This window comes from Lutjanus erythropterus, chromosome 4 (assembly GCF_056507025.1).
Source record: "Lutjanus erythropterus isolate fLutEry1 chromosome 4, fLutEry1.hap2, whole genome shotgun sequence".
Lineage (NCBI taxonomy): Eukaryota > Metazoa > Chordata > Actinopteri > Lutjaniformes > Lutjanidae > Lutjanus > Lutjanus erythropterus.
This window is the reverse complement of record NC_139320.1, coordinates 36,859,027-36,883,158: the sequence shown is the minus strand read 5'-3', so window position 1 is coordinate 36,883,158 and position 24,132 is coordinate 36,859,027. Positions and strand designations below refer to the sequence as shown.

The 24,132-nt window shown below is 39.4% G+C and overlaps 2 protein-coding genes across 2 annotated transcripts; both read right to left on the bottom strand.

Annotated features, from left to right (window-relative positions):
• Positions 1 to 8,235: 8,235 nt before the first annotated feature.
• Positions 8,236 to 13,024, bottom strand: LOC146328899 (extracellular calcium-sensing receptor-like). Its single transcript, XM_084716710.1, has 9 exons — positions 12,742 to 13,024; positions 12,188 to 12,482; positions 11,935 to 12,021; positions 10,916 to 11,185; positions 10,566 to 10,772; positions 10,204 to 10,476; positions 9,442 to 9,669; positions 9,225 to 9,348; positions 8,236 to 9,146 (listed from the first exon to the last, which is right to left on the bottom strand). Exons 1-9 carry the CDS (start codon positions 12,984 to 12,986, stop codon positions 8,236 to 8,238), a joined length of 2,640 nt encoding a protein of 879 aa, XP_084572836.1. The 5' UTR covers positions 12,987 to 13,024.
• A 5,952-nt stretch (positions 13,025 to 18,976) lies between these two features.
• Positions 18,977 to 23,700, bottom strand: LOC146328898 (extracellular calcium-sensing receptor-like). Its single transcript, XM_084716709.1, has 9 exons — positions 23,519 to 23,700; positions 22,927 to 23,221; positions 22,681 to 22,767; positions 21,629 to 21,898; positions 21,082 to 21,288; positions 20,721 to 20,993; positions 20,183 to 20,407; positions 19,966 to 20,089; positions 18,977 to 19,887 (listed from the first exon to the last, which is right to left on the bottom strand). Exons 1-9 carry the CDS (start codon positions 23,698 to 23,700, stop codon positions 18,977 to 18,979), a joined length of 2,574 nt encoding a protein of 857 aa, XP_084572835.1.
• Between the last annotated feature and the right edge of the window lie 432 nt (positions 23,701 to 24,132).

The window sequence follows — 24,132 nt, the reverse complement described above, 5'->3', positions numbered from 1 at the left end:
CCTCATCAGAGCCTGAAGGGGCCTTCACATGACAAGAAATTTGCTCTTTGCTCACCGCCAGGTAGGGCGCGAAGGCGCCAAGCAGACGCGGTGGAGCTCAGGTATACGTCATCAACAAGTATGAGCCATTCACCATTGTTAGGCAACGCCAATCGGTCATTGTCACTCCGGAGAGAAAAGGACAAGGAGGAAAAAGGCTTCTCATTCTGTAACCTATTCTCCTTCCTGTATCTGTCCCTCCTCTTCTGCAAAAACAAACCACAGCTCTATGTACAACATGATAGGATTTACTATTGCTGAGCTAAACGACAGTTTATAGCTGCAAAGCACTGATCCTGTCACTGTGTCTGCCGGAATAGCGAATGTACACAGAACAGAACAGAACTTTCCTTTTACCAGTTTAATGGCAGATATGGTGACTGAGTACCAGTGGTCTAAAGAGAACATACAACAACCACAGAAATAATCAGATTACAAATGAATATTATTTACATTCATAAAGTAAACAGAAATGAGCACATTAAGATCAATAATAACTATGGGGTGACAATATTGCGGAACCATATAACAAACTGCAATTACACTCAAACTATAATTGGATCTTAATGAGTTAAATGTGTTGCATATTCCTGTTTCCTCAGACTGAAGATTCTCAATACACAGTTATATATTTAAATGTAAGGAGGGTAGAAACTAATAACTTAACAGAGTTTACACCATGGCCACATAAATCACTGGAAATAACATGTAACTCTGTTGCATAGTATCACTAAATACATGTGCTCACAAAAGTACTCTTTAAAGTACGGTGGCCGACAAGTGCAAACGCGCTGCATATACAGACAGGCGCTACAAATACAGAAACGCGCTGCATATAAGAAAACAGATGCAAAAGGAAATCGCTGCAAATACAGAAACGCGCTGCATAAACAGAAACGTGCTGCAAATACAGAAACGCGCTGCATATAGGAAAACAGATGCAAAACGAAATCGCTGCAAATACAGAAACGCGCTGCATAAACAGAAACGTGCTGCAAATACAGAAACGCGCTGCATAAACAGAAACGTGCTGCAAATACAGAAACGCACTGCATATAGGAAAACAGATGCAAAACGAAAACGCTGCAAATACAGAAACGCGCTGCAAATGAGAAAACAAATGCAAAAAGAAAACGCCGCATATACAGAAACGCGCTGCAAATGAGAAAACAAATGCAAAACGAAAACGCCGCATATACAGTCACACAACGGAAGTGCTCCAGGCCTATAGGGGCAGTGCTGAGCTTTCCCCCGAGAGACAGACAACGGACGAATCAACCTGCGGAGGAGAGGAATAGGCCTACGTGAAAATATTATGGCACATATTACTAGATAAAATCCTTACTGTCTGTTATGTATTATGCACTCCCTGTACTTTACTGTTTTATGTATGAGTGTTGTCATGTTGCTTATATAATGTCATGTTTCCTTGTATGTCTTCAACATGACAATAAAGGTTACTTAAAAAAAAAAATAAATAAAATAAAAAAAATCCCGAAAGGGGAAACGTAATTATGAAGAATAAACATCCCGTAACTGTTTTTTAAACTAAAAAAAAATGTGAGAAGTAGAAAGTTATTGGTGAGAGGAAAATTGGAGGTGGGAGAGGCTACATGAAAAAGTACGTATTCTTTTTTCTTTTTCTTTCTTTCTTTCTTTTTTCCACATGTGGCCCTCATCTTTTACTGTATTATGAAAGTACAGCTGATTTACATTTTTACATTTTTGTTTGTCGGATTTACATTTTCTGATTTTCTGCCTCTCCCGCCTCCAATTTTCCTCTCACCAATAACTTTCTACTTCTCACGTAGGCCTATTCCTCTCCTCCGCAGGTTGATTCGTCCGTTGTCTGTCTCTCGGGGGAAAGCTCAGCACTGCCCCTATAGGCCTGGAGCACTTCCGTTGTGTGACTGTATATGCGGCGTTTTCGTTTTGCATTTGTTTTCTCATTTGCAGCGCGTTTCTGTATATGCGGCGTTTTCTTTTTGCATTTGTTTTCTCATTTGCAGCGCGTTTCTGTATTTGCAGCGTTTTCGTTTTGCATCTGTTTTCCTATATGCAGTGCGTTTCTGTATTTGCAGCACGTTTCTGTTTATGCAGCGCGTTTCTGTATTTGCAGCACATTTCTGTTTATGCAGCGCGTTTCTGTATTTGCAGCGATTTCGTTTTGCATCTGTTTTCCTATATGCAGCGCGTTTCTGTATTTGCAGCACGTTTCTGTTTATGCAGCGCGTTTCTGTATTTGCAGCGATTTCCTTTTGCATCTGTTTTCCTATATGCAGTGCGTTTCTGTATTTGCAGCACGTTTCTGTTTATGCAGCGCGTTTCTGTATTTGCAGCACGTTTCTGTTTATGCAGCGCGTTTCTGTATTTGCAGCGATTTCCTTTTGCATCTGTTTTCCTATATGCAGCGCGTTTCTGTATTTGCAGCACGTTTCTGTTTATGCAGCGCGTTTCTGTATTTGCAGCGATTTCCTTTTGCATCTGTTTTCTTATATGCAGCGCGTTTCTGTATTTGTAGCGCCTGTCTGTATATGCAGCGCGTTTGCACTTGTCGGCCACCGTATTAAAGAGAAGTCATTTGCTATTAGAAACATAAACTTCTGTGTTAACTGGTGAAAATATAACAACCAAATATCTTAAAAAACAAGGTTACATTACTATGGGAACATAATTAGCTCAGCTGAGTTCAAATATGGGCCATATAACTTTAAACAGGAACACAAAAACAAACAAAAAAAAACGCACCTACTTTATTTTCATTCACACACACAGGTTTTCCAAGGAAAACACTTGCTAAACTAGCAGCACAGCCCTCCAAAACTTTCCCCTGCTTCCCTCCCTGTATTGAGCTCCCGTTTTTCACCAGCACTGGCTTGCTCCCTAATTAACTGCAGCCACTTAACAAGTTCATGCACTGAGCAGAATACCTGGATGCACGTCACATGATCAAGTCTCTTCACGGAGTCTCTGAAACATTAATTTCGTAATTTATTTTAAATATGTGGATCATTTAAACTGCTTTTTTTTCTTAAGTATTTTATTTTCAAATTTCCAGTTTTATATCCAAGTAACATATAAACAACATGACAAAACAAAAACAACTACCACACACTAGAAAACACTTAAAGAAATAAAAATAAAAAATAACATAAATAAATGAAGGAAAATACACATACATATATATAACCTCAGTATTGTAGTTTTCAGGATGTCACATAGTCAGGTGTTACAAGGCCACAGGTAAAGGGTAGGCAAACATATACAGCAATTATTTATCTTGGAAATGGTCAATGAATGGACCCCATATGCTCAAGAATCTATTGGATGGTGCAGATTTATAGGACCATGTTTTCTACATTTGTATCATTATAAACATTTCACTGAGCCATTTCTGGAAGCTGGGGGCTGTAGATGATTTCCAGCTGGTTAAAATCATCTTTTTGGCAGTTACCATTCCGAGCATCAATGCTGCTTGTTCATCAGATGTGTAGTTCAAAGTCATCCCTGAGCACCCAAAAAGTGCCAGTTCTGGGTCAGGGGGAATGTCTCTTCCAAAGACCCCAGAGAACCACTGAAATATTTCACACCAATAATTGTGTAGATGAGAACATACTCAGAGGAGGTGTGTCAAAGAGCCCTCTGCAATTTTACACCTGTCACATAATGAAGAAATAGACGGATACATTTTGTTTAATTTGGTCTTCGAATAATGAAGTCTGTGAATGACCTTGTATTGAATCAGTCTGTACCTGACATTAATTGAGCAAGATTGAATTCTAGTTCAGCCTTCATTCCAAACGTCATCAGACACCTCCAGATTCAGCTCAGTGGACCAAGCATCTTTCAGATGGGTAGTGGATATAAACAGACATACAAAGCAAGATATCAGGTGTCTGGAGTCTGGGGGAAGATTGTTCAATGTCGTCTTGCCTAGAAATCCCCATTGCCAAAATACCAAAGCCCTCGCATTTGCTGCCCACTAATAGTTAAATACAGGAAGGCCTAAACCTCCTTCATTTGTCGGCTTTTGCAGGTGTGCCTTTGATATGTGATGAGCTTTATATCCCCAAACAAACAGGAGAATGATGGATTCCAATTTTTTAAAGAAGGATAAAGTGAGGAAGATTGGCAAATTCTGAAATAGGTATAAGAACCCGGGGAGAGACACCATTTTGAGAGCGTTAATATGCCCAATCATAGAAAGGGGCAGGACCCTCCACTTTTCTATATTTAGTTTGAAGTTTGTGATCATATCAACATAATTGAGTTTAAATAAAAGCTTGGGGTTTCGGGGTATTTTGAGTCCTAAATATGTAAAATGGTTCCTTACTACTTGAAATGGTAGAGCACTTAGGAACTCTTAAATCCATATTGTCCAACAGAGGCATGAACTCAATTTTACCCCAGTTAATGGTGTAACCAGAGAGCTTGCCAAATGATTCAACATAATCTAATGTGAGGAACGCAGATTTCTGGGGCGGATAGATATAATAATGTATCATCAGCATAAAGACTTTCCAGGTTTCCTATCTTTATACCTCTGATATTGGGGTGACACCTGATTCCAACTGCGAAAGGCTCCAGAGCAACATCAAAGAGTAGGGGAGACAGAGGGTCTCCCTGTCTGACCCCGTGGTTCAGATAAAAAAGTTTGGATTTATCATTATTGGTGAGTATGGAGGACATTGGGCAGAGATGTAGCATTTTAATCCATGTAATAAAGGAATTCCCAAATCCAAATCTTTGAAGTGCCTCAAACATGTATGGCGATTCTGTCTGATCAAACGCCTTTTCCGCATCCAGAGACAAGATTGCTGTTCTAGAGTCCCTCCTTGTGTCCCCATTCATATTGTTCAAGAGTCAACATACATTACAGAAAGAAAATCAACCTGGAATAAACCCTGTCTGGTCCGGGTGTGTAATTGTTGAAATACGTCGGCCCAATCCAACTTTTGGTCAAAATTAAGCGAGATGATGGGCCTATAACTACCTGGTTCTGTTTCTTCATTGCCTTTCTTTAACAAAATACATACATTTGCCTCATAAAGGGATTTTGAGAATCTATTGCTGGCAATGGAGTCATTAATCATCCTTAGTAGAAGTGGGGCTAGAGTCTTATGAAATGCCTTATAGTACTCACAACCGAATCCATCTGCGCCTGGGCCTTAAACTTTCTTTTAAATCATGTAATATATGCATGGGTTTGTGTTGTTTGACGATCACTCAAAAACAAAAAGTTAAAGTCACCTTTATATTAAAGTGCCAGACACATCACGCACAGACTGACAGTACACGATATAGCATTTCATCATGTAACTGAGAATAAACTGCGTAATTAAAATGATTTCATTGAGTTCAGGATAATATAGAGTGTGTCATTTACACGGCACGCCCCTTAATTGATAAAAGACTTCAGCATAAGATACACCAGTGTATCTTCACTCTGAGCTCCTCCAGAAACCTCCTCTCATCTTGTCCCCTCCAGGTGCATTTAAGCAATTGGAAAATCCTTCATCATGACGGAGGGGAAACAATTTCCAGGTCAATGAAGAAGGGAGGAGGCAAGGAGGCAAAATTCAAAGTAATGAAAAGCACCCACAGTAGAGTGAGCCCAGCTAATTGTGGTTCCCCCCCCTTTCAGGTCCTCCTGCCCTATATACCCCTGCTGCTTTGCCCCTTTTAGCGGCCCTTTGTTTTAGCTTTACCTCCATCATTTCATATGTTTTGTTTATTAGTTTAGTTGCTTTTCACATTGTTTAATTTGTGAAACTGATTTTTCCCAGTTTGCCTATTTTGTCATTGTTCATTTTATTGAGTTTTAAGTTCTGTCTTGAGTTACTTTATATGTATTGCCAACATGTATTGAATATACACTCAACACGTTCACACATCAGTTCTTAGATGAGACGTGTGTTTCAAGTTCAGTTGGGAGTAATTTATTAAAAATCGAAGGCAATTATTTGTTGTATTGGTTCCCTGTTAAAAATGAGGAGACTGTTATTTAAAAATATATACATTTCTTTATTACAACATTAAACTCTATAACTCTAAAATAGTTGCAGGGGGTGTATTACCAGTGCAGGGGAGGAAGGGTGCCAACCCACAGGCTGAGGTAAGTGAGGGGGAGGGTCAGGGTGCTTCACCACCACCAGTGTGTCATACAACTGCTCCCACTCAACACTGCAAGACAGAGGCACACAAGGTACATGCAAAGAGGATGGAACTGGAAGAAAAGGTGAACTCTCCACCCAATCACCCACCACCAGCCTTGCCTAACCACCCAACCAGCCTGCTACCAGCAGGACACCCAGCAACACAAAGCTATCAGGCAGTTGGTTGAGCACAGAGATAAAAAAAAAAAAAAAAAGACCCTTGTTCAGCACCAAATAAGCAGGCCAGAGTTCAGACCTTTGCTTTGTTCACAACCAGATGAATTTACAAACAAACAAAATAAAAAGGAAAAAAAAAACCTAAATAACAAACAAACAAAATCATGAACAAAATACAGAAAAGTAATCACTAATAATCCTAAGAAAATTATACAATAAATAACTACAGGACAAGAACAGCAGTGGCAACAAGGCTCCTCCTAATAAAAGCAAAAAAAACCCACTATTACTACTACTAACAATATTAACTACAGGTTGATACAGTGGGCAAAATAGACTCTTAGGAGCTATGCTGCATTACGTCGGGCAAACAGAATGGAGCTAAACCATCTGGAAGTTGTCGCCAGGTTACCTCATTCCTACTACAAGGAGTACACATCAGTACTTGTAATATGTATATTAGTTATAGTTTATATACGACTAGGGCATACCTCCAAGCTGCAAGTTATATGGGATCAGCTGGGCACGATAGCATGCCACACTTGTTGGCCTACACATGCGCAGTACAAATGCGTTGAGAGAACGCTGACACCGGCCAGCTCGGGTATATCCGCGAACAGCACCTGCAGGGAGGCCAGTGAAACCTTATTCAGTAAACATGCAGATATAGCGATACAGAAACCACGTAAGGAGCATACCTCAGTCTGATGTTCACCCTTCACATCGGTAACAAAGTCAGGCAATGGCGAGACAGCGCTCACCTGGCTGACTAATACTCCTTTTAAGGGAGGCTAGATTAGAAACAACTGATGTCTGTTTACTTCCTGTCTACGGCTACGGGGCGGGACAAACGGTGGGAGCTCGACTCACTACATATCCTTCACTCTTTTAGAATTTATATCAGGCCTTTTTTAGTGTATATTGTAATAAAGTAATTTTATCTACCTTCATTTCTAGTTATTAATCATAATTTTCCTCTTCAGCAGCTCCAGCCCCTGCTTTTTGCTTTGATTGTTTTTGCTTATTATTAATATAATTTCTGTTTTTAATTGTGATAACACATCTCAACCTTTTATTCAGCAATGAACCTGTGTGCCTTACCATCTACCTTATAAACAATATTCACGGTACCTTAAAGTAGTTCCTGGGGTGAAATTCCCCAGGTGGCATTGTCTGGCTTACTCTAATTCACCACAATTCCATACATACATACAAACCCACCTACCCCTCCCTTGCTACACTAAGAAGTTTCTAGCAAGGCACTAGGGAATACTTGAGTATTATTAAAGGGTTTTTACCTTAAATCATCTAAAGAAAATGCTTAAGGTGATTTCATTCAACATCTGATGTTTGGTAACTCAGGAGTTTGATTTTATGTCATTTAACACAATACAAAAAACAATATAAATGACGAGGATGTGTAAGGAAGACTAAAAGCCTCAAGGCGTCACATGAGAGTTGAGAAGCTTTATGACTTAAGGGGTATTACAAAAACTGATGAGTATATCTTTAAGTCCACATCATTTCCATAATTCATAAATTATGATGGGAGAAGGAACGGCTGCATGCTGCTGATGGCTGACTCAGCAGGTGATCTAATGAGTGTAATTCATAGTTGAATCAGATATGAGGTTAACTTAAACAATGAAATGTGTTAAGACAGTAGATTAACAGAGAAATATAATAATAGAGGTTCAAGTGCAGTGTATTTTAATTACATCCATGAAAAATATTGAATGAATTCTCATACATATGGTCCACTTAGTAAGATATTTCACATTCAGATAGATTTATCTGGCATCAGCCCCGCTTTCTCAATCTTTGACATTACTATAATTCTATCCCATGAAATTGTGTACAGTTTTTATGACTCTATGCCATGACCCATGATTGCTTTCTTTGTGTTCCTCTCTGGCCTCAGCAGGATTATATAACATTTTGGTCCAAACAGTGCCCCCAAGAGGCCAAAACTGGAAGCCAGGATGGCAAAGACCTCCACTGCATCTGCATATTTACCTGGTGAGCTGATATAAGCAGGGACAAAGGCCACCCACACAGCACAGAAGATCAGCATGCTGAAAGTGATGAGTTTGGCCTCATTGAAACTATCTGGAAGATTCCTTGATATAAATGCAATCAGAAAACTGAGGATAGCCAGTAAACCAATGTAACCGAGTAACACTGCAAAACCAACTGTGGACCCAACTGCACACTCATAAACTATTTTGTCTTTGTGGTATTGAGTGTTTTTATGAGGAACTGGTGAGGCAGATACAAGCCAGGCAGTGCAGATTGCTGCCTGAACAGAAGTGAGAACCAGAACTGTTCCTCTCTGCTGCAAAACACCAAACCACTTGAGACTGGCTCCACCTCCTGGCTTGGAGGCCTTGAACACAGCCAGAACCAACATGGTTTTGACCAGGATGCATGAGATGCAAAGCACAAAGCTGATCCCAAATGCTGCATGTCTCAGCTGGCATGTCCACAGTCTGGGATGACCAATGAACAGCAGTGAACATAGGAAACATAACTTAAGTGACAGCAATAGCTGGAAACTCAGCTCTGAATTGTTGGCTCGTACTAAAGGTGTTCTACGATGATAGATGAAGATGCCCAGGACAACAGCACAGATACATGTGCCCAGCAATGAGGCAGCTGTCAAACAGATACCCAGAGGCTCATTGTAGGAGAGGAACTCTGTTTTCTTAGGAACACAGTGGTCACGCTGGGGGCTGGGCCAGAAGTCCTCTGGACAACTAGTGCACTCCATGGAGTCTATGAAAATGGGGACAATCTTGAGATGCATGTTTATATAGTATCTACAAACTGCCATGTTAAAAACTGAATACCAACCAGTCTCATTGCTGATCTTTCCCTCAGAACAAGGGATGCAGTCAAAACAGCACACAGGTTCCCCTTTCCTTCTGGCCATGCGGGTACCTGGAGGACAGCTCTCACTGCACACTGACCGGGGTGGCTATAGGGAGAAAAATAAATATCTGTTATTCTACACTACTTTGCACTGCTATTTTGTGTTATCCATGGGGTGTTTAAAAAATTCAGAATTAACCTTTTTTGATTCAGAATTCCAGAAGATTTTGTCTTCATCAATTGTGAGTTCTTCTCCTTTGAAGGCTGACCCCTTAACCTCACCCACATTCTGAAGTTTTGGTGTTCCATCAGGGAGTGGCAGTAAATTAATGACATCACATATTGGTAAGGCATCACCATTCTCATCAAATGACACTTGATCACCAAATGATGTGGTGAAGTTGACCTTTTCCAAGTAATACAAAAGCTATGAATATCAGAATAGACAGAATAGACAGACAGTAGAAACCAAAGAGTACGAGTTAAAAAATAACTACATATGGCTATGGTGAATAAAACATCAGTATCGAACAGACAAATTAATAATTAAAGACTTCATTGTTGGGTTTCTCAGATATACTCCCACTTGTTTAGCATCTAATTCACATTTGGGTTCAGGAAGCCGTTTTTTTCTGAACCTTCTCATGAAATTTGTATTGTGGTCCTCCTGTGATTTCCTGTTAAACTGTGTATAACCTGGCAAACAACGTGACTCCAGCAGACAGTATCATGCCACCGTGTTGTGAGGCTGTCTCTGCTGCTCAATGAATAAAGCTAAATCTAGAACCAGCCAAAGATCTTGGACCTGAAAGAATCTTTTCTCCAACACTTGGTCACTTACAGTTATTAGTCTCTTTGCTTTGTATTTAATGCCTACATGCTACTAAATGCTACTCTGTAAAAAACCTTACAGCATGTGATTTTCTTATATGTACAGGTGGAGTGTGATTTTCTATCACACCTGCCATGGCTCCAATCCATTCAAATTGCCACAGCTGTGCCCATTAAAGGGTCCTCTCCCTGGCTCACACTGCAGCAGGTCATCAAGGGCATACGCCAGAGCATACACAGCTTTGTACACATTATACTCTGGCCTGAGGTTTGAAATGTCCAGAAAATCAGTCTCTACATTCTCTAGATCTTCCTGTCCAGTGCATAATGTTCCCCCAGTGTCTCCACCTGCTGGAGGTGGTGCAAATTTACACTGAAATGTGTTTTCCCAAAACTGGTTCACCTGCAACACATTTTGTAACAATGTGTTACAAATTATGACAATATATTATTCTTGCAATTGCCAGGTCAGTTGCATGGTTAATCTCTCACCATGCTATTTCCATAGCTGTTGTTGTGGTGGGGATCAGGACGTATTTGTAGGAGGAATTCTCTGAGCCCTGGAATTTCTCCTCGTGGGATGGCGACGCCCAGTGTGCCAGCAAGGTATGGCAGAAGGTGGGGAGCCTGGAGCTCAGCAGCTGCTGTCCAAGAGTCACAGGCCATCCACTGCAGGCCTGTCACATTCTGCCTCACCACCTGTGTGTTATACCAAATATATAAATCCACACTGTTATGCCATTAGACAGTTTACATAGCTGCTGTCTTGTCTTACTAATTCTTACAAAAGTGCTATGCTATGTTTTACACTGTATGATACTGTATTATATTCCAAGTCCAACCTCTGCCACGAGGTTCATCATGAGAGTGTAATGTGTAAACACAATGACCACACGAGCTGTAGATTTCTTCATCACATCCACAATCCGCTGTAGTTCAGCTTGGTCATTGCTCCAAGGTAAAACCTCTACATAGGCCAGACACCCTTCACCAGACTGGATAAAATCAGATTGGAAGGATTGGGCAGCGTGGAGTCCATAGTCATCATCACTGATCAGCAGACCTGCCCAAGTCCAGCCAAAACGTCTGAGAATCTGAATCATGGCACGCACCTAAGTGAATACAGAATGAAGGGATTAGAGCATGGGCTGAAATAATTTGATAGTGGAAAACCTGCTAAACAGGTTCAACACCAAACCTGGTTTAATTATTGCCTCCCAGCTTTATGTGAAATGTGGGACATAAAGAATGTAACTGTTGTTACACAAAAGAAATCTATTTTTCATTTATTTTTCATTACAGTAAAGTAGTGGTTCCCAATGTAATTTCTTTGGAGCATCCCCTCCTTCTGTCTATTACAGGTTGAGCTGCCTTACTTCACACACAACCAAAAACACCAAACAAGAAATGATTAATTAAAAAGATTTACTATAAAAAAATTGACATCATTTATAATCATTTCCTTTCTTAGAACTGTTACCTGTGGTATTATATCTGGTTAATATGTCTTTCTCTGTTTTAGTGTAAGCTGAAAATATTTTCTTTCAGCAACAGAACAGAGTAGTTTATCATCATCCTGACAAAAAGAATAAAACTTTCACAGAGCTTGAGAGGTCACAGAGGTGTTACCTACTGAGTACCTGTTTTTCAGTGAAATAATCTATCTTTGCAGATTGTTATGTGTACAGACGTTTGTATAAATTAGTAACATGTGCAAATCTAATTTTGACCACCTCAGAGCAGCCAAAGCTTTTGGGACCCTCAGACCCAGGTTGGAAACCAGTGCAGGAAAGGAACATACATTGTGATCAATGTTTAACTGTATGTTGTAAGAATATTCATTTGGCTGAGACATGATCACCTGGAAAGCATCACTTGGGATCGTCCTAAAGAAGGATGGAAATTTTTGCCGGTCACTTAGGCAGGAACATGTGGCAAAATAACTCACCTATGAAAGACACAGACAGTAAATCCTGAAAATGTTCAAAGCCATTGTTTATCTTTTTATAACAGATTTTCATCCATGTTTACAACTGACAAGAAATTTGAAAAGAAAATGAAATCAGAACAAAATAATCATACAGAATTATTACATAGTAATGCAGAAAACTTACCATAGGTACTCTGTACAAACCTAAGACACTGGACATGGCAATAGAACGTGTTGAGGAATAATCACCTACAATCCCTAGGACTGGATGGGTTCCTTCACAGGTCTCGTCTAATGTGAACTGGTCTTCTTTACCACTGACTAAAGACAAAGCTGCACTGAATCCAATCCCTAGGTTGTCACAATTATCATACAGACTGTATCCCAGAGTCACATTAGGTAGCAGGTTGGAATTTCTGTTGATCTCATCAATAGCAAAGGCCATGGTCTGAGCCCACCTGAACCCTAGAACATCAAAACTAACACAAGATATACCAATTTTTACTATTGAAATATACAAAATGACACAGTGACTCTGTTAACATGTACATTTTGAACAGATTTTTCAAAGAAGTAAACCAACTGAATAGCAACATCTACTCAAAAGTGTGCAAAAAGACATCTGTTTAAAAAGGCATAAAAACATAAATAAAAGCACACTGTCAAAAATACATTCTAGTAATTTTACTTAACTATTTACTGTGTTTCTCCTTTCTGTTGTTTTGCTGAAGGACTCACCTATGGCAGGTAGGCTGCTGTGGCTGTGTTGTAAAAGACAGGTCAGGAAAGACAGAAAAGAAGTGGACCACAAACAGTCCACCAAGAACCAAATCACCATTCTTGTGCATCCCATTTAGATGAAACTGTCCCTGTAACTTACAGGAGGGGGGATAATGACGGGAGGTTAAAGCAGAAGGAGAGTAAGAATACAACAGGATGAAATACACGAGCAAGAGCAATTTGATCACTAAAAATGCCCACATGACGTTGCTCCTCTTTACCCTTACCCTTTACCCCTCTCTGTGCTTATTCACTTGTATTGCTATGTCAGCCCCTTTTATTGACTCACAGTATTGTTTAATCTTGCACACCACCCATCAGAGCACAGCAAAAGTAGGGACAGGGCCTAAAATACATCACATTTGACAATGATTTTGCATTGAGAAAGAATCCTTGAGTTCCGTTTTAACTCTTTATCCACCAGCATTTTCTGCAAAATTCACTGATTTTTCAACACCCACAGAATATTCAGTTCTATGAATATGTTAACATGGAATATATCAAAAGAAAGAACAGACCTTCTAGTTTCATTCACAAAAACTGTTTTAGCCTCATTCATTCTCTTGTTTATAAGCACTTGAATATTGTTTGGTCAAAAAATCCACTTTTCAGACAAAACACTGAGAAAACAGTTTTTGTGAAAGAGACATTTTTAAGCGGAATATCAACTTAAGTTTTTTATTTTGTTTTTTTAATCACTTCATGTTATGTGTGTGACATCACTGTCACCACTGTGTTAGCTGTGTGTGTCCTCCACCTGAAACACTGTCTGTGAGGCCCAGGAGCTGGAGCGCTCTCTGCCCCAGCTGCAGCCTGAGTCCTAGGGGCTGGTATGTGAGCAGCCTCACTGTGCAACTGTAAAGGGTTTAAAAATAATAAGTTAAATGTGGTTAACACTATGGTACAGTTCATGGTTAAGATAAGTTAAATGTGGTTAAAAAATAGACACCCCTATAAATATTTTTTATTTTACTGTGTCTTAAATAGCAATTAAAATGTCAATTTCATTGTGTTTTACTAGTCACACTGCCAGTGTAATACTCAGAAAGGTCAGCAGAGGGTGCATAGAGCTTGGGAGGAACCTAAAACCCCCATAGAGGCAGCGCTGCATAATAAATACTGCAGCCAAACCGGACACAAGCTAAAGTTGTCCGCCTCTTTGTTTACATCTACAGGTGGGTTAATAGTTCCCTAAAACACATGCAGCTACTGAGAAGCAAGGGTTAATAGTTTGTGAACCCTTTGTGATAATGTGTGATGTTTAGAGTTGAGTAGTTTGCAGTAATGTGTCAAAATAAGATGTTTTGCTGTGTGCTGCTATGCTAGGCTAGCGAATTGTTTGCTAGGAGTAGAGGTAAAACACTGTGTAATAGTGAGGCTGAAATGCTAATGAGACACAGCGGGGTTTGTTTATTTGTGTTCACGGAGCCGAATGGATGTAAAGGGCAAGTTCACATATTTCGTTTTTATTCAATACGGTTTCTGCCTATTTTTAGTGTGTTTATTGGTAACTTGGTGAAAGATGCAAATACAATTGGTTAGTGAAGGTATGCAGTAGAAGTAAAATTACTGGTTAACAGGTATTTACTGTGTGTTTTCTGAGGATCTGAGGATGTCTGTTCAACCTGAAAGTATAGTAATTTACCTGAAGCTACAACAATGCTGTTAGTCACCTCTAGGAGTCAATGGATATTGTCATTCTTGAAACTGAGTAACTTGATTTGAATATGCCACTTGTTAAGTGCATAATAAATACTGCAGCCAAACCGGACACAAGCTAAAGTTGTCCGCCTCTTTGTTTACATCTACAGCTACAGACAGCGGCAGTAGGATATTATCACAACCCTCCCTGACACACCCAGGGCCAGGAGGGCAACACAACCACTGCTGTGGATTTGGGGGACTGCAGTGCGAGCAGCCCAACTCTGCACGCGGGCTCTGTGGCTGGGTCATTGCACTCTCTGACCTGCAGATCTGCAGCTGAGAACCAAGGTTTTCATGCCACAGAACATCATCATCTTCTTCTGCTGTTCAATTTCACTTGTTCCCTTCTTTAAGTTGCAGTTTTTGTCAGAGGATCATCACAGCATTTCCAACCACCTGACAGTAAAAACAGCAATTGACAGAATATTTTGGGCCGGAAGTGTTGTGTCTTAAATGATGAGATATCTTCTTAATGACAGGAAAAGACTTGTCTGTACATGGTCATCTTTCCAACCTAAATTTACGTTGTGAATGACTGTAATTATGGAGGTCTACTGAAATTTAGTATTTTTTTTTAAAGTAGATAAAGTTGATAGACTGTTCCAGTAAAACATCTGCCTGCATTATTTTCTTCAGAATCACTGTCCAGTCCTGCACAGATACTTACAACAGCCACTTTGCACTGAGTATAATCCAAAATTTCTGTGTATGCCAAGCATACCAAATTAAACTCAGTAAATGGTAACTGTGTGTACAACAAGCCCTACAATGCTGGGCATGTATCCAGATTTTAATTCTGTAAAACAGGAGAAACTAGAAGACTGTACTCAATAGAGTGCAGATCTCTACTAGATGAACCAAAAGAATATATTTAGGTGTCACCCCTTTATAATCACCAACCAGTCATTTGTGCCAAATTTGAAGAAATCTCCCCAAGATATTGCAGTCACAGGTGAGATGGATGGGAGGTCACAGTGACATTTTAACACTTAAATCTTATCAGTTCATCCTTGAGTCTAACTGGTCTTATGTGCCTAGTTGTAAAAAGTCCCTCAAGGTGTTCTTGAGATATAAAATTTATAAAAATGGACTGACATGAAATCACAATGACCTAAATCTTTGACCAACTATATTTAATCAGTGTCTCTGTGAGTTCAAGAGGTCATTTATGCTGAGTTTGAAAAAAATCCTTCAAGACATTCTTGAGAAGAATGGGATGACCCCAAAACACTTTGCCTCTGGCCACAGCTGTTGCCAGCATAGAGGCATAAAAAATGGGTTTTCGAAGTTTTTCAAAAAATGTTAATTGCAATGGTTCATGAATGTGCACCAAAAAGAGGCTCTGCTGATAGAGACTGCAAGTGATCAACAGCTGCAAGTGAAAAAAAAGATTTACTTTGTCTGATTGGGGTTCAGACTAGAGACTCATGTAGGCTCGCTGGCAAGGTAGCAGACTGGGCTGGAGTGATGAGCTCAAGAGGAACAGGACAGCGCTAGAGAGAAAATCTCACTTGTAGATGCCACTTCCTGCAGTAACTCAGGGTCTCTCTTCCAGATCTTCCAGACATTCTTCCTTCCTCTGTAATTCCAAACCTCTGTCAGGAAAAAAGGGAGGCACAGCAGTAAGTTACTTCTGAGTCCATGTTTGGACACATGTAGTAAGTGGAGATTGTCATGGTGGTGAACACAAGGCAGCAGTGGAAGGACCTAAATGCAGACAGACCAGGCAGAAAGTTAGACTTACTGATACATTGAAGAGGCATTTGCTTACTGGAGGGAGGCAGGCAGGCAGGTATAAGTTTATCACAGGTACAGGATGAGGTTCAGGCAATGCTGGCTTTGAACAAAGCCCAAAGCAACACTCCAACCTTCACAATGTGGTGGAGACTTAGTGGACATGAGTGGGGTGGTCAAGTCAGGAGGGTCAGGTGATGGAAACAGTGGGAAAGGCATAACTGCAAAGCATAGAGGGATGGTTTGATCACTCTAGTTGAGGATAAACAGCAGATATTTTCTTAGGCAGCACTTTACTGTGGTTCACACTTCAGCAGCTTCACAACAACATTTTCCAGGTTACACTTCCTTGTTATGGGTCACATGTCTCTCAACTAACCAATGAGAAGCTAGAAGGACTTAGACTGAGGTAAATGTGTGTGAGATTTAAAGAGGCAGTTCCAATAAACTATTTAACTGTTTTTAACAACACTGCTGTAAATATTTTAACTTGTAAATATGTAAATAATAATTTTGAACATAAATGTGTAAATAGTTAACTGTACAGACATTGTAAATATATTTTTAACATATTACTAAAATAAATGAATTAACTAATCTTGTAAACCTTACAATAGATGTACAATATCCATGTGCCCGGTTGCATATAAATTTCTTTCAGCAAATTTTTTGATGTGATGATGAGGTCGTCTGCTCTTCAGCCACTGCTGGCTTCATCTTAGATCAAAGGTAAGGAGAAAAATATAGTCAATAATCTTAATTTCAATTTGCTCCATTTTTAACCATGACAAACAGATGAAACAGCTGTCCTCTCCCAGCTTAAATTGGTTGTCATATGCTTAATTGGTTTTCCTGTATGAGAGTAAGTGTGAGAGAGATATTATTACTATTATTTAAGTTATTCTGTTATTTAATTAAACCAATTCCATCATCAGGGAAAAACATCAAGACACAAGACACAAGACTCTTATATGGCCAACAAGTCAGACAAATATGGCAGAAAATTTTGATTCGCTGCAATTTTCTGCAAACTGAAAGTGATGAGTTTGGCCTCATTGAAACTATGTGGAAGAATCCTTGCTATAATGCAATCAGAAAACTGAGGATACCCTGTAAGCCAAAATATCCCAATTTTCTCATTCTAGTATTGACTGTTTTTATGAGGAACTGGTGAGGCAGATAAAATCCATCCCTTCACCACCACCAGTGTCCATCAGACTCCATCAGTGAATTCCTACTTTAATCACAGCCTCACTATCCTTTTTATACATGACAATGTCATGTTAGGTCTAATCGCCAAAGACTTTCCACATTTCTCATCTAGATTGTGTACATGTCAAATAAATATCTCCTACACTTCTACACAATACACTTCCCCTGATTGAAATGATTTTCCCAACTAAGAAACAAATCCAGTTGCAGAGAGGAAGGGAGCAGCAGTGAATGAATGAATAAGTTATTTCAGTGTTTATCTCGTTTATTCTGCAGTATTCTATTGAAATACATTATATAGCCAACAATGTGGTTGACTAAAGTTGATCTATCATTTTTTATTGTAGAGTGTATTATAAATAAATACATTTTAAAAAAGTAAATTTACATGAGACATTGAAAACTGATCCTGCTCTAGGCTGTGATATTTTGTTTATTTATCATAATTTCTGGTATCTTCATTTAAAAAATGCATACTTGGTGTGCTTCTGAGCACAAACAATGGAATTGCATATGTTAGTCTGGCAGACTGTTACGGTACTTGGAGGGGCGCCAGAATGGTGGTGACCCCGGTGTTAAACACACGATAGTCAAACTTTACTCTCTAACAAGTTATGCATCACTTGTAGTAGATTTTCTCTGTCCCAGAAATGTGTCTTGGTATCCTCTCCTCTTCAATCACCATAGATTATGCCATTGTAATAGGTGCCACAAATTGTTTTAGCTTTAAGGTACTGGTATGGCTGCCTTGAAATGTAAAGGAAAATGGTTTATGAGAAGCTTCTAGCAACATAAGTGAATACTTAAGGAGCTCAGTGCAAGTACTTGGAGATTAAAGGGCTTTTTCTGTCAGTCACCCTAACAGAAGCCTTTATAGAGCTCAGTTTTTCCTAAGGCATACTTATATGACAATTTATGTGAAATTTTAACATGGCTTTATGCAACCAGGCACAGGACATCTGGTGGACAGGTGGAGAAGAATAAAGGGTGATGGATAATGGGGATGTGAATAGAGGGAGGGAAAGAGTAGCACAATATGACACTTTGTGACATGTGATGTTTGGAAACTCAGGAGCGTCAAGCTTTTTGAATTCAGGGATTTTCCAAAAACTAGTGAGTGCGGCATTATTTCCACATCAGTTCCAGGTAGAAAATAAATGCATATAATAATAATCTTAAATTAACCGAGATAATCTGCATACATAATTCAGAGAAAGTAATGCATAATTTTTAATGGGAGAATGACATTGTTGATGGCTGATCCAGCAGGTCATATTTACTGAGGTAACATTAATCAAGGGTATAGCATTTGAAGTGCAAGTCGTGAGTATATAAAGAAAGTCTTTGAAAAATATAGGAAGTATTAATCAGTCCTGTTTTCTCAATATCTTAACATTAGTATAGCTATTGGACTTATTTTCTGCCTGTGTAACTGTATTGTGTACTGTTTCTGTTAAGACTGATTTACTTTTCTGATTGAATGTACTAATTGTGTGCAGAAAAAGGCAAAAAGCATTGTCTCCTGTGAAGTTGGGTACATTTTTTATGACTCAGTGCCCCGACCCATGATTGCTTTCTTTGTGTTCCTCTCTGGTCTCAGCAGAATTATGTAACATTTGGGTCCAAACAGTGCCAACAAGAGGCCAAAACTGGAAGCCAGGATGGCAAAGACCTCCACTGCATCTGCATATTTGCCTGGTGAGCTGATATAAGCAGGCAAAAAGGCCACCCACACAGCACAGAAGATCAGTACACTGAAAGTGATGAGTTTGGCCTCATTGAAACTATCTGGAAGATTCCTTGCTATGAATGCAATCAGAAAACTGAGGATAGCCAGTAAACCAATATAACCAAGTAACACTGCAAAACCAACTGTGGACCCAACTACACACTCATAAACAATTTTGTCACTGTGGTATTGAGTGTTTTTATGAGGAACTGGTGAGGCAGATACAAGCCAGGCAGTGCAGATTGCTGCTTGAACAGAAGTGAGAACCACAACTGTTCCTCTCTGCTGCAAAACACCAAACCACTTCAGACTGGCTCCACCTCCTGGCTTGGAGGCCTTGAACACAGCCAGGACCACCATGGTTTTCACCAAGATGCATGAGATACAAAGCACAAAGCTGATCCCAAATGCTGCATGTCTCAGTTGGCATGTCCACATCCTAGGACGACCAATAAACAGCAGTGAACACAGGAAACATAACTTAAGAGACAGCAATAGCTGGAAACTCAGTTCTGAATTATTTGCACGAACTACAGGTGTTCTACGATGATAGATGAAGATGCCCAGGACAACAGCACAGATACATGTGCCCAGCAATGAGGCAGCTGTCAAGCAGATACCCAGAGGCTCATTGTAGGAAAGGAACTCTGTTTTCTTAGGAACACAGTGGTCACGCTGGGGGCTGGGCCAGAAGTCCTCTGGACAACTGGTGCACTCCATGGAGTCTGTGAAAATAGGGACAATCTTGAGATACATGTTTCCATTGTATTCACAAGCTGCCATGTGTCAAACTGAATACCAACCAGTCTCATTGCTGATCTTTCCCTCAGAACAAGGGATGCAGTCAAAACAGCACACAGGTTCCCCTTTCCTTCTGGCCATGCGGGTACCTGGAGGACAGCTCTCACTGCACACCGACCGGGGTGGCTATAGGGAGAAAATTAAATATCTGTTATTCTACACTAGTTTGTACTGATATTTTGAGTTATTCATGGTGTGCTTAAAGCAATCTGAAGCAACCTTTTTTGATTCAAAGTTCCAGAAGATTTTGTCTTCATCAAGTGTGAGTTCTTCTCCTTTGAAGGCCAAGGTCTTAACGTCACCCACATTCTGAAGTTTAGATCCATTAGGGAGCGGCAGCAGGTTCATGATATCATATATTGGAAAAACATCCCCATTCTCATCAAATGATACTTGATCACCAAATGATGTGGTGAAGTTGACCTTTTCCAAGTAATACAAAAGCTATGAATATCAGAGTGAAGAACAGAGCAACATCAACGAGGACAGGTTAAAAAATATTTGCATATGACTATGGTGAATACAGCAGTTGTATTGAATAATGAAACTAAAGACACCAACATATCACTGACCTGATAATACTATCCACTACTATTTCACACTGGTAGGAAAATCCTTTCAGCTATTTGCTCAGCACTTTACAATTAGTAATCTCACAGTTTTGTATTTAAGACTATACTCTATAAGCTACTCTCTAATAAAACTAAAGAATGTCATTTTCTTATATAAACAGGTGGAGTGTAAACTGATATCACACCTGCCATGGCTCCAATCCTTTCAAACTGCCACAGCTGTGCCCACTGAAAGGTCCTCTCCCTGGCTCACACTGCAGCATGTCATGAAGTGCATATGCCAGAATATAAACAGCCTTGTACACATTATACTCTGGCCTGAGGTTTGAAATGTCCAAATATTCAGTCTCTACATTCTCTAGATCTTCCTGTCCAGTGCATAATGTTTCCCCAGTGTCTCCACCTGCTGGAGGTGGTGCAAATCTACACTGAAATGTGTTTTCCCAAAACTGGTTCACCTGAAACATATTGAAATCATTGTGTTACACATTATGACAATGTATTATTCTTGCAATTGCCAGATCAGTTGCATGGTTAATCTCTCACACTGCTATTTCCATAGCTGTTGTTGTGGTGGGGATCAGGACGTATTTGTAGGAGGAATTCTCTGAGCCCTGGAATTTCTCCTCGTCGGATGGCGATGCCCAGTGTGCCAGCAAGGTATGGCAAAAGGTGAGGAGTCTGGAGCACAGGAGCTGCTGTCCAAGATTCACTAGTCATCCACTGAAGGCCTGTCACATTCTGCCTCACCACCTGTGTATTATACCAAATATATAAATCCACACTGCCATGCCCCTAAATTAGTGTCCAATGTATTAAACAGTTTACACAGTTGATGTCTTATTTTATGCTTCATAAAAACATGCAAAACTATATTTTAAACAATATTTTGATCTAACTAATAAATCACATGACAATTTGTCTGCATGAATAATCTCATGAGTAACAAATAAGAGGTGTGATAATGAGATGTCAATAAATTTGTCAGAGGCCAAATTGTCACTTAAGATCTTTCAGTTTAACAAATAAACATTGACACCACTATGTTGTGTACTTAAATCAAGTGATAATTAAGTTCTATTCCAAGCCCAACCTCTTCTATAAGGTGAATCATGAGTCTCTGATGTGCAAACACAATGACCACACGAGCTGTGGATTTCTTCATCACATCCACAATCCTCTGTAGTTCAGCTTGGTCATTGTCCCAAGGCAAAACCTCTACGTAGGCCAGGCAACCTTCACCAGACTGGACAAAATCAGATTGGAAGGAGTCGGCAGCATGGTGTCCATAGTCATTATCACTGATCAGCAGTCCTGCCCAAGTCCAGCCAAAATGTCTGAGAATTTGAATCATAGCTCCTGCCTATGAGAATATAACGGGAATGGATAAGAGCATGGGCTGAAATAGTCCTTTGGTGGAAAACCTGCTAAACAGGTTCACCAGGACTTGGTTTAATTATTGCCTTTCAGTTTCATTTGAGATCAAACAACATCATATGACACAAAGAATTTGATTAACACAAAAGGAATATATTTTTCATTGCAGTAAAGAAGTGGTTCCTGATGTTTTTTTCTTCCCTGGAGCAGGGCTCCAAGTACATCTATCATCTACATGTATGCATAAAAAGTTGAGCCCCCCAGTCTGCACACACACAAAGAATAACTGATTCATCCTAAGGCTTTACTGTAAAAAATTAACATCAATCATAATTGTTTCCATTATTAAAACTGTTACTTCTGATACCCCTGGTAAATATCTCTTTCTCTTTTTCAGTATAAACTTAACATATTTTCTTTTAACAAACCACCAGAGTAGTTTATAATATCCTTACCAAAAGCATAATAATGATTCATTTTCCCAGAGCTTGAGAGGTCAGAGAGATGTGGCCTACAAAGTAGCCTGCTTTTGAGTTGACTTTTCAGACAATTTTGTATACAGATTTCTATAAATTGTCATTTTATTTGACATATGCAAATCTAATTTTGACAACCTCTGAGCAGCCAAAGCTTTAGGGATCCCCTGTGTCTTTTGTTTTCCTTTGGGGGGCCCTGACCCCAGGTTAGAATCAAAGCAATGAAAGAACATTCTTCCTTAGCAATGTTTAACTGTACTATGAATCGTAATTATTGCTGATCGATGATCACCTGGAAAGCATCACTTGGGATCGTCCTAAAGAAGGATGGAAACTTTTGCTGGTCACTCAGAGAGGAACATGAGGCTAAATAACTCACCTGTGAAAGACACAGACTGTAAATCCTAGAAATGTTCAAAGCAATTATTTATCTTTGATTTTTTAATCATTGTTTACAACTGACATTAAAGTTTAAATTAAATGAAATCAGAACAAAATAATCCAACAAAATTTTGGGAAGTTAATGCAAAAAACTCACCAGAGGTACTCTGTACAAACCTAAGACACTGGAGATGGCAACAGAGCGTATAGATGAAGAATCACCCACAATCCCTAGGACTGGAGGGGTTCCTACACAGGACTCATCTAATATAAACTGGTTCTCTTGACCACTGATTAAGTTCAAAGCTGCACTGAATGCAATCCATGGGCTGTCACAATTATCAGATATACTGTATCCCAGAGTCACATTAGGTAGCAGGTTAGAATTTTTGTTGATCTCATCAATAGCAAAGGCCATGGTCTGAGCCCACCTGAATCCTATAACATCAAAACTAACACAAGATATACCAATGTTTAATACTGAAAAATACAACATGACACAGTAACTGGGTCAGCATGTGCATTTTGTACCACAGATCTTGCAAATAAGTAAGACAAATTAATTTTTACATTACATTTATAATAATAGGCTACTTAAATAATAGTGTGCAAAAAAGAAATATTTTAAAACAGCATAAATACACAACACAATTCTTTCAGATTAACATTTGATTAAAATAATAAAAAATTCCCTTTACTAATTCTACTAACTTATTTTCTGCTTTTTACAGTTTCCCTGACAGACTCACCCATAGCAGGAAGGCTGTTGTGGCTCTGAGGTGAAAGACAGGTCAGGCAAGACAGAAAAGAAGTGTAACTTAAACAGCCCACCTAGAACCACATCTCCATCCTTGTGTATCCCATTTAGATGAAACTCTCTCTGTAACTGGCATGAGGGTGCATAAAGAGGGGAGGAGAAAGAAGAAGACATGTAGGAATGCCACATAAAATACATTAGGAAGAGCAATTTGATTTCTAACAATGCCCACATAACTTTTCTCCCCTCTACCCCTTTTCTGAGCCTCGTCAGTTATGTCAACCCCTTTTATTGAATTGCAGTATTGTTTAATCTCGCATACAAAAATCAGACCATTAGCAAAAGTAGGGGCAGGGCCTAAAATACATTTCATTTGAGATTAATTTTTGTATTTGTATCTGTATCATTTTTGCAATTTTAATATCTCCCCACAGACATCTGTCCAACCCAAATCCAATCAGACTTGAGAGAATTTGCATACATTAAGTTGTAAATAAAGTAGATGGACTGTTTCAACTCATAGTAAAACACATGCTTGCATTGTTTTCTTCAGAATCAGTGACCTTTGAGCTCCTTAATCTTATCAATTCATCCTTGAGTCCAACT

Coding starts and splice junctions, on each gene's coding strand:
- LOC146328898 (XM_084716709.1), bottom strand. CDS start 23,700: ATGTCTTCTTCTTTCTCCTCCCCTCTTTATGCACCCTCATGCCAGTTA. Junction 21,289..21,628: donor TGATTCACCTTATAGAAGAG/GTTGGGCTTGGA, acceptor TATAATACACAG/GTGGTGAGGCAGAATGTGAC. Junction 20,408..20,720: donor AAGGATTGGAGCCATGGCAG/GTGTGATATCAG, acceptor TGATATTCATAG/CTTTTGTATTACTTGGAAAA.
- LOC146328899 (XM_084716710.1), bottom strand. CDS start 12,986: ATGTGGGCATTTTTAGTGATCAAATTGCTCTTGCTCGTGTATTTCATC. Junction 10,773..10,915: donor TGATGAACCTCGTGGCAGAG/GTTGGACTTGGA, acceptor TATAACACACAG/GTGGTGAGGCAGAATGTGAC. Junction 9,147..9,224: donor AAAGATCAGCAATGAGACTG/GTTGGTATTCAG, acceptor CCATTTTCATAG/ACTCCATGGAGTGCACTAGT.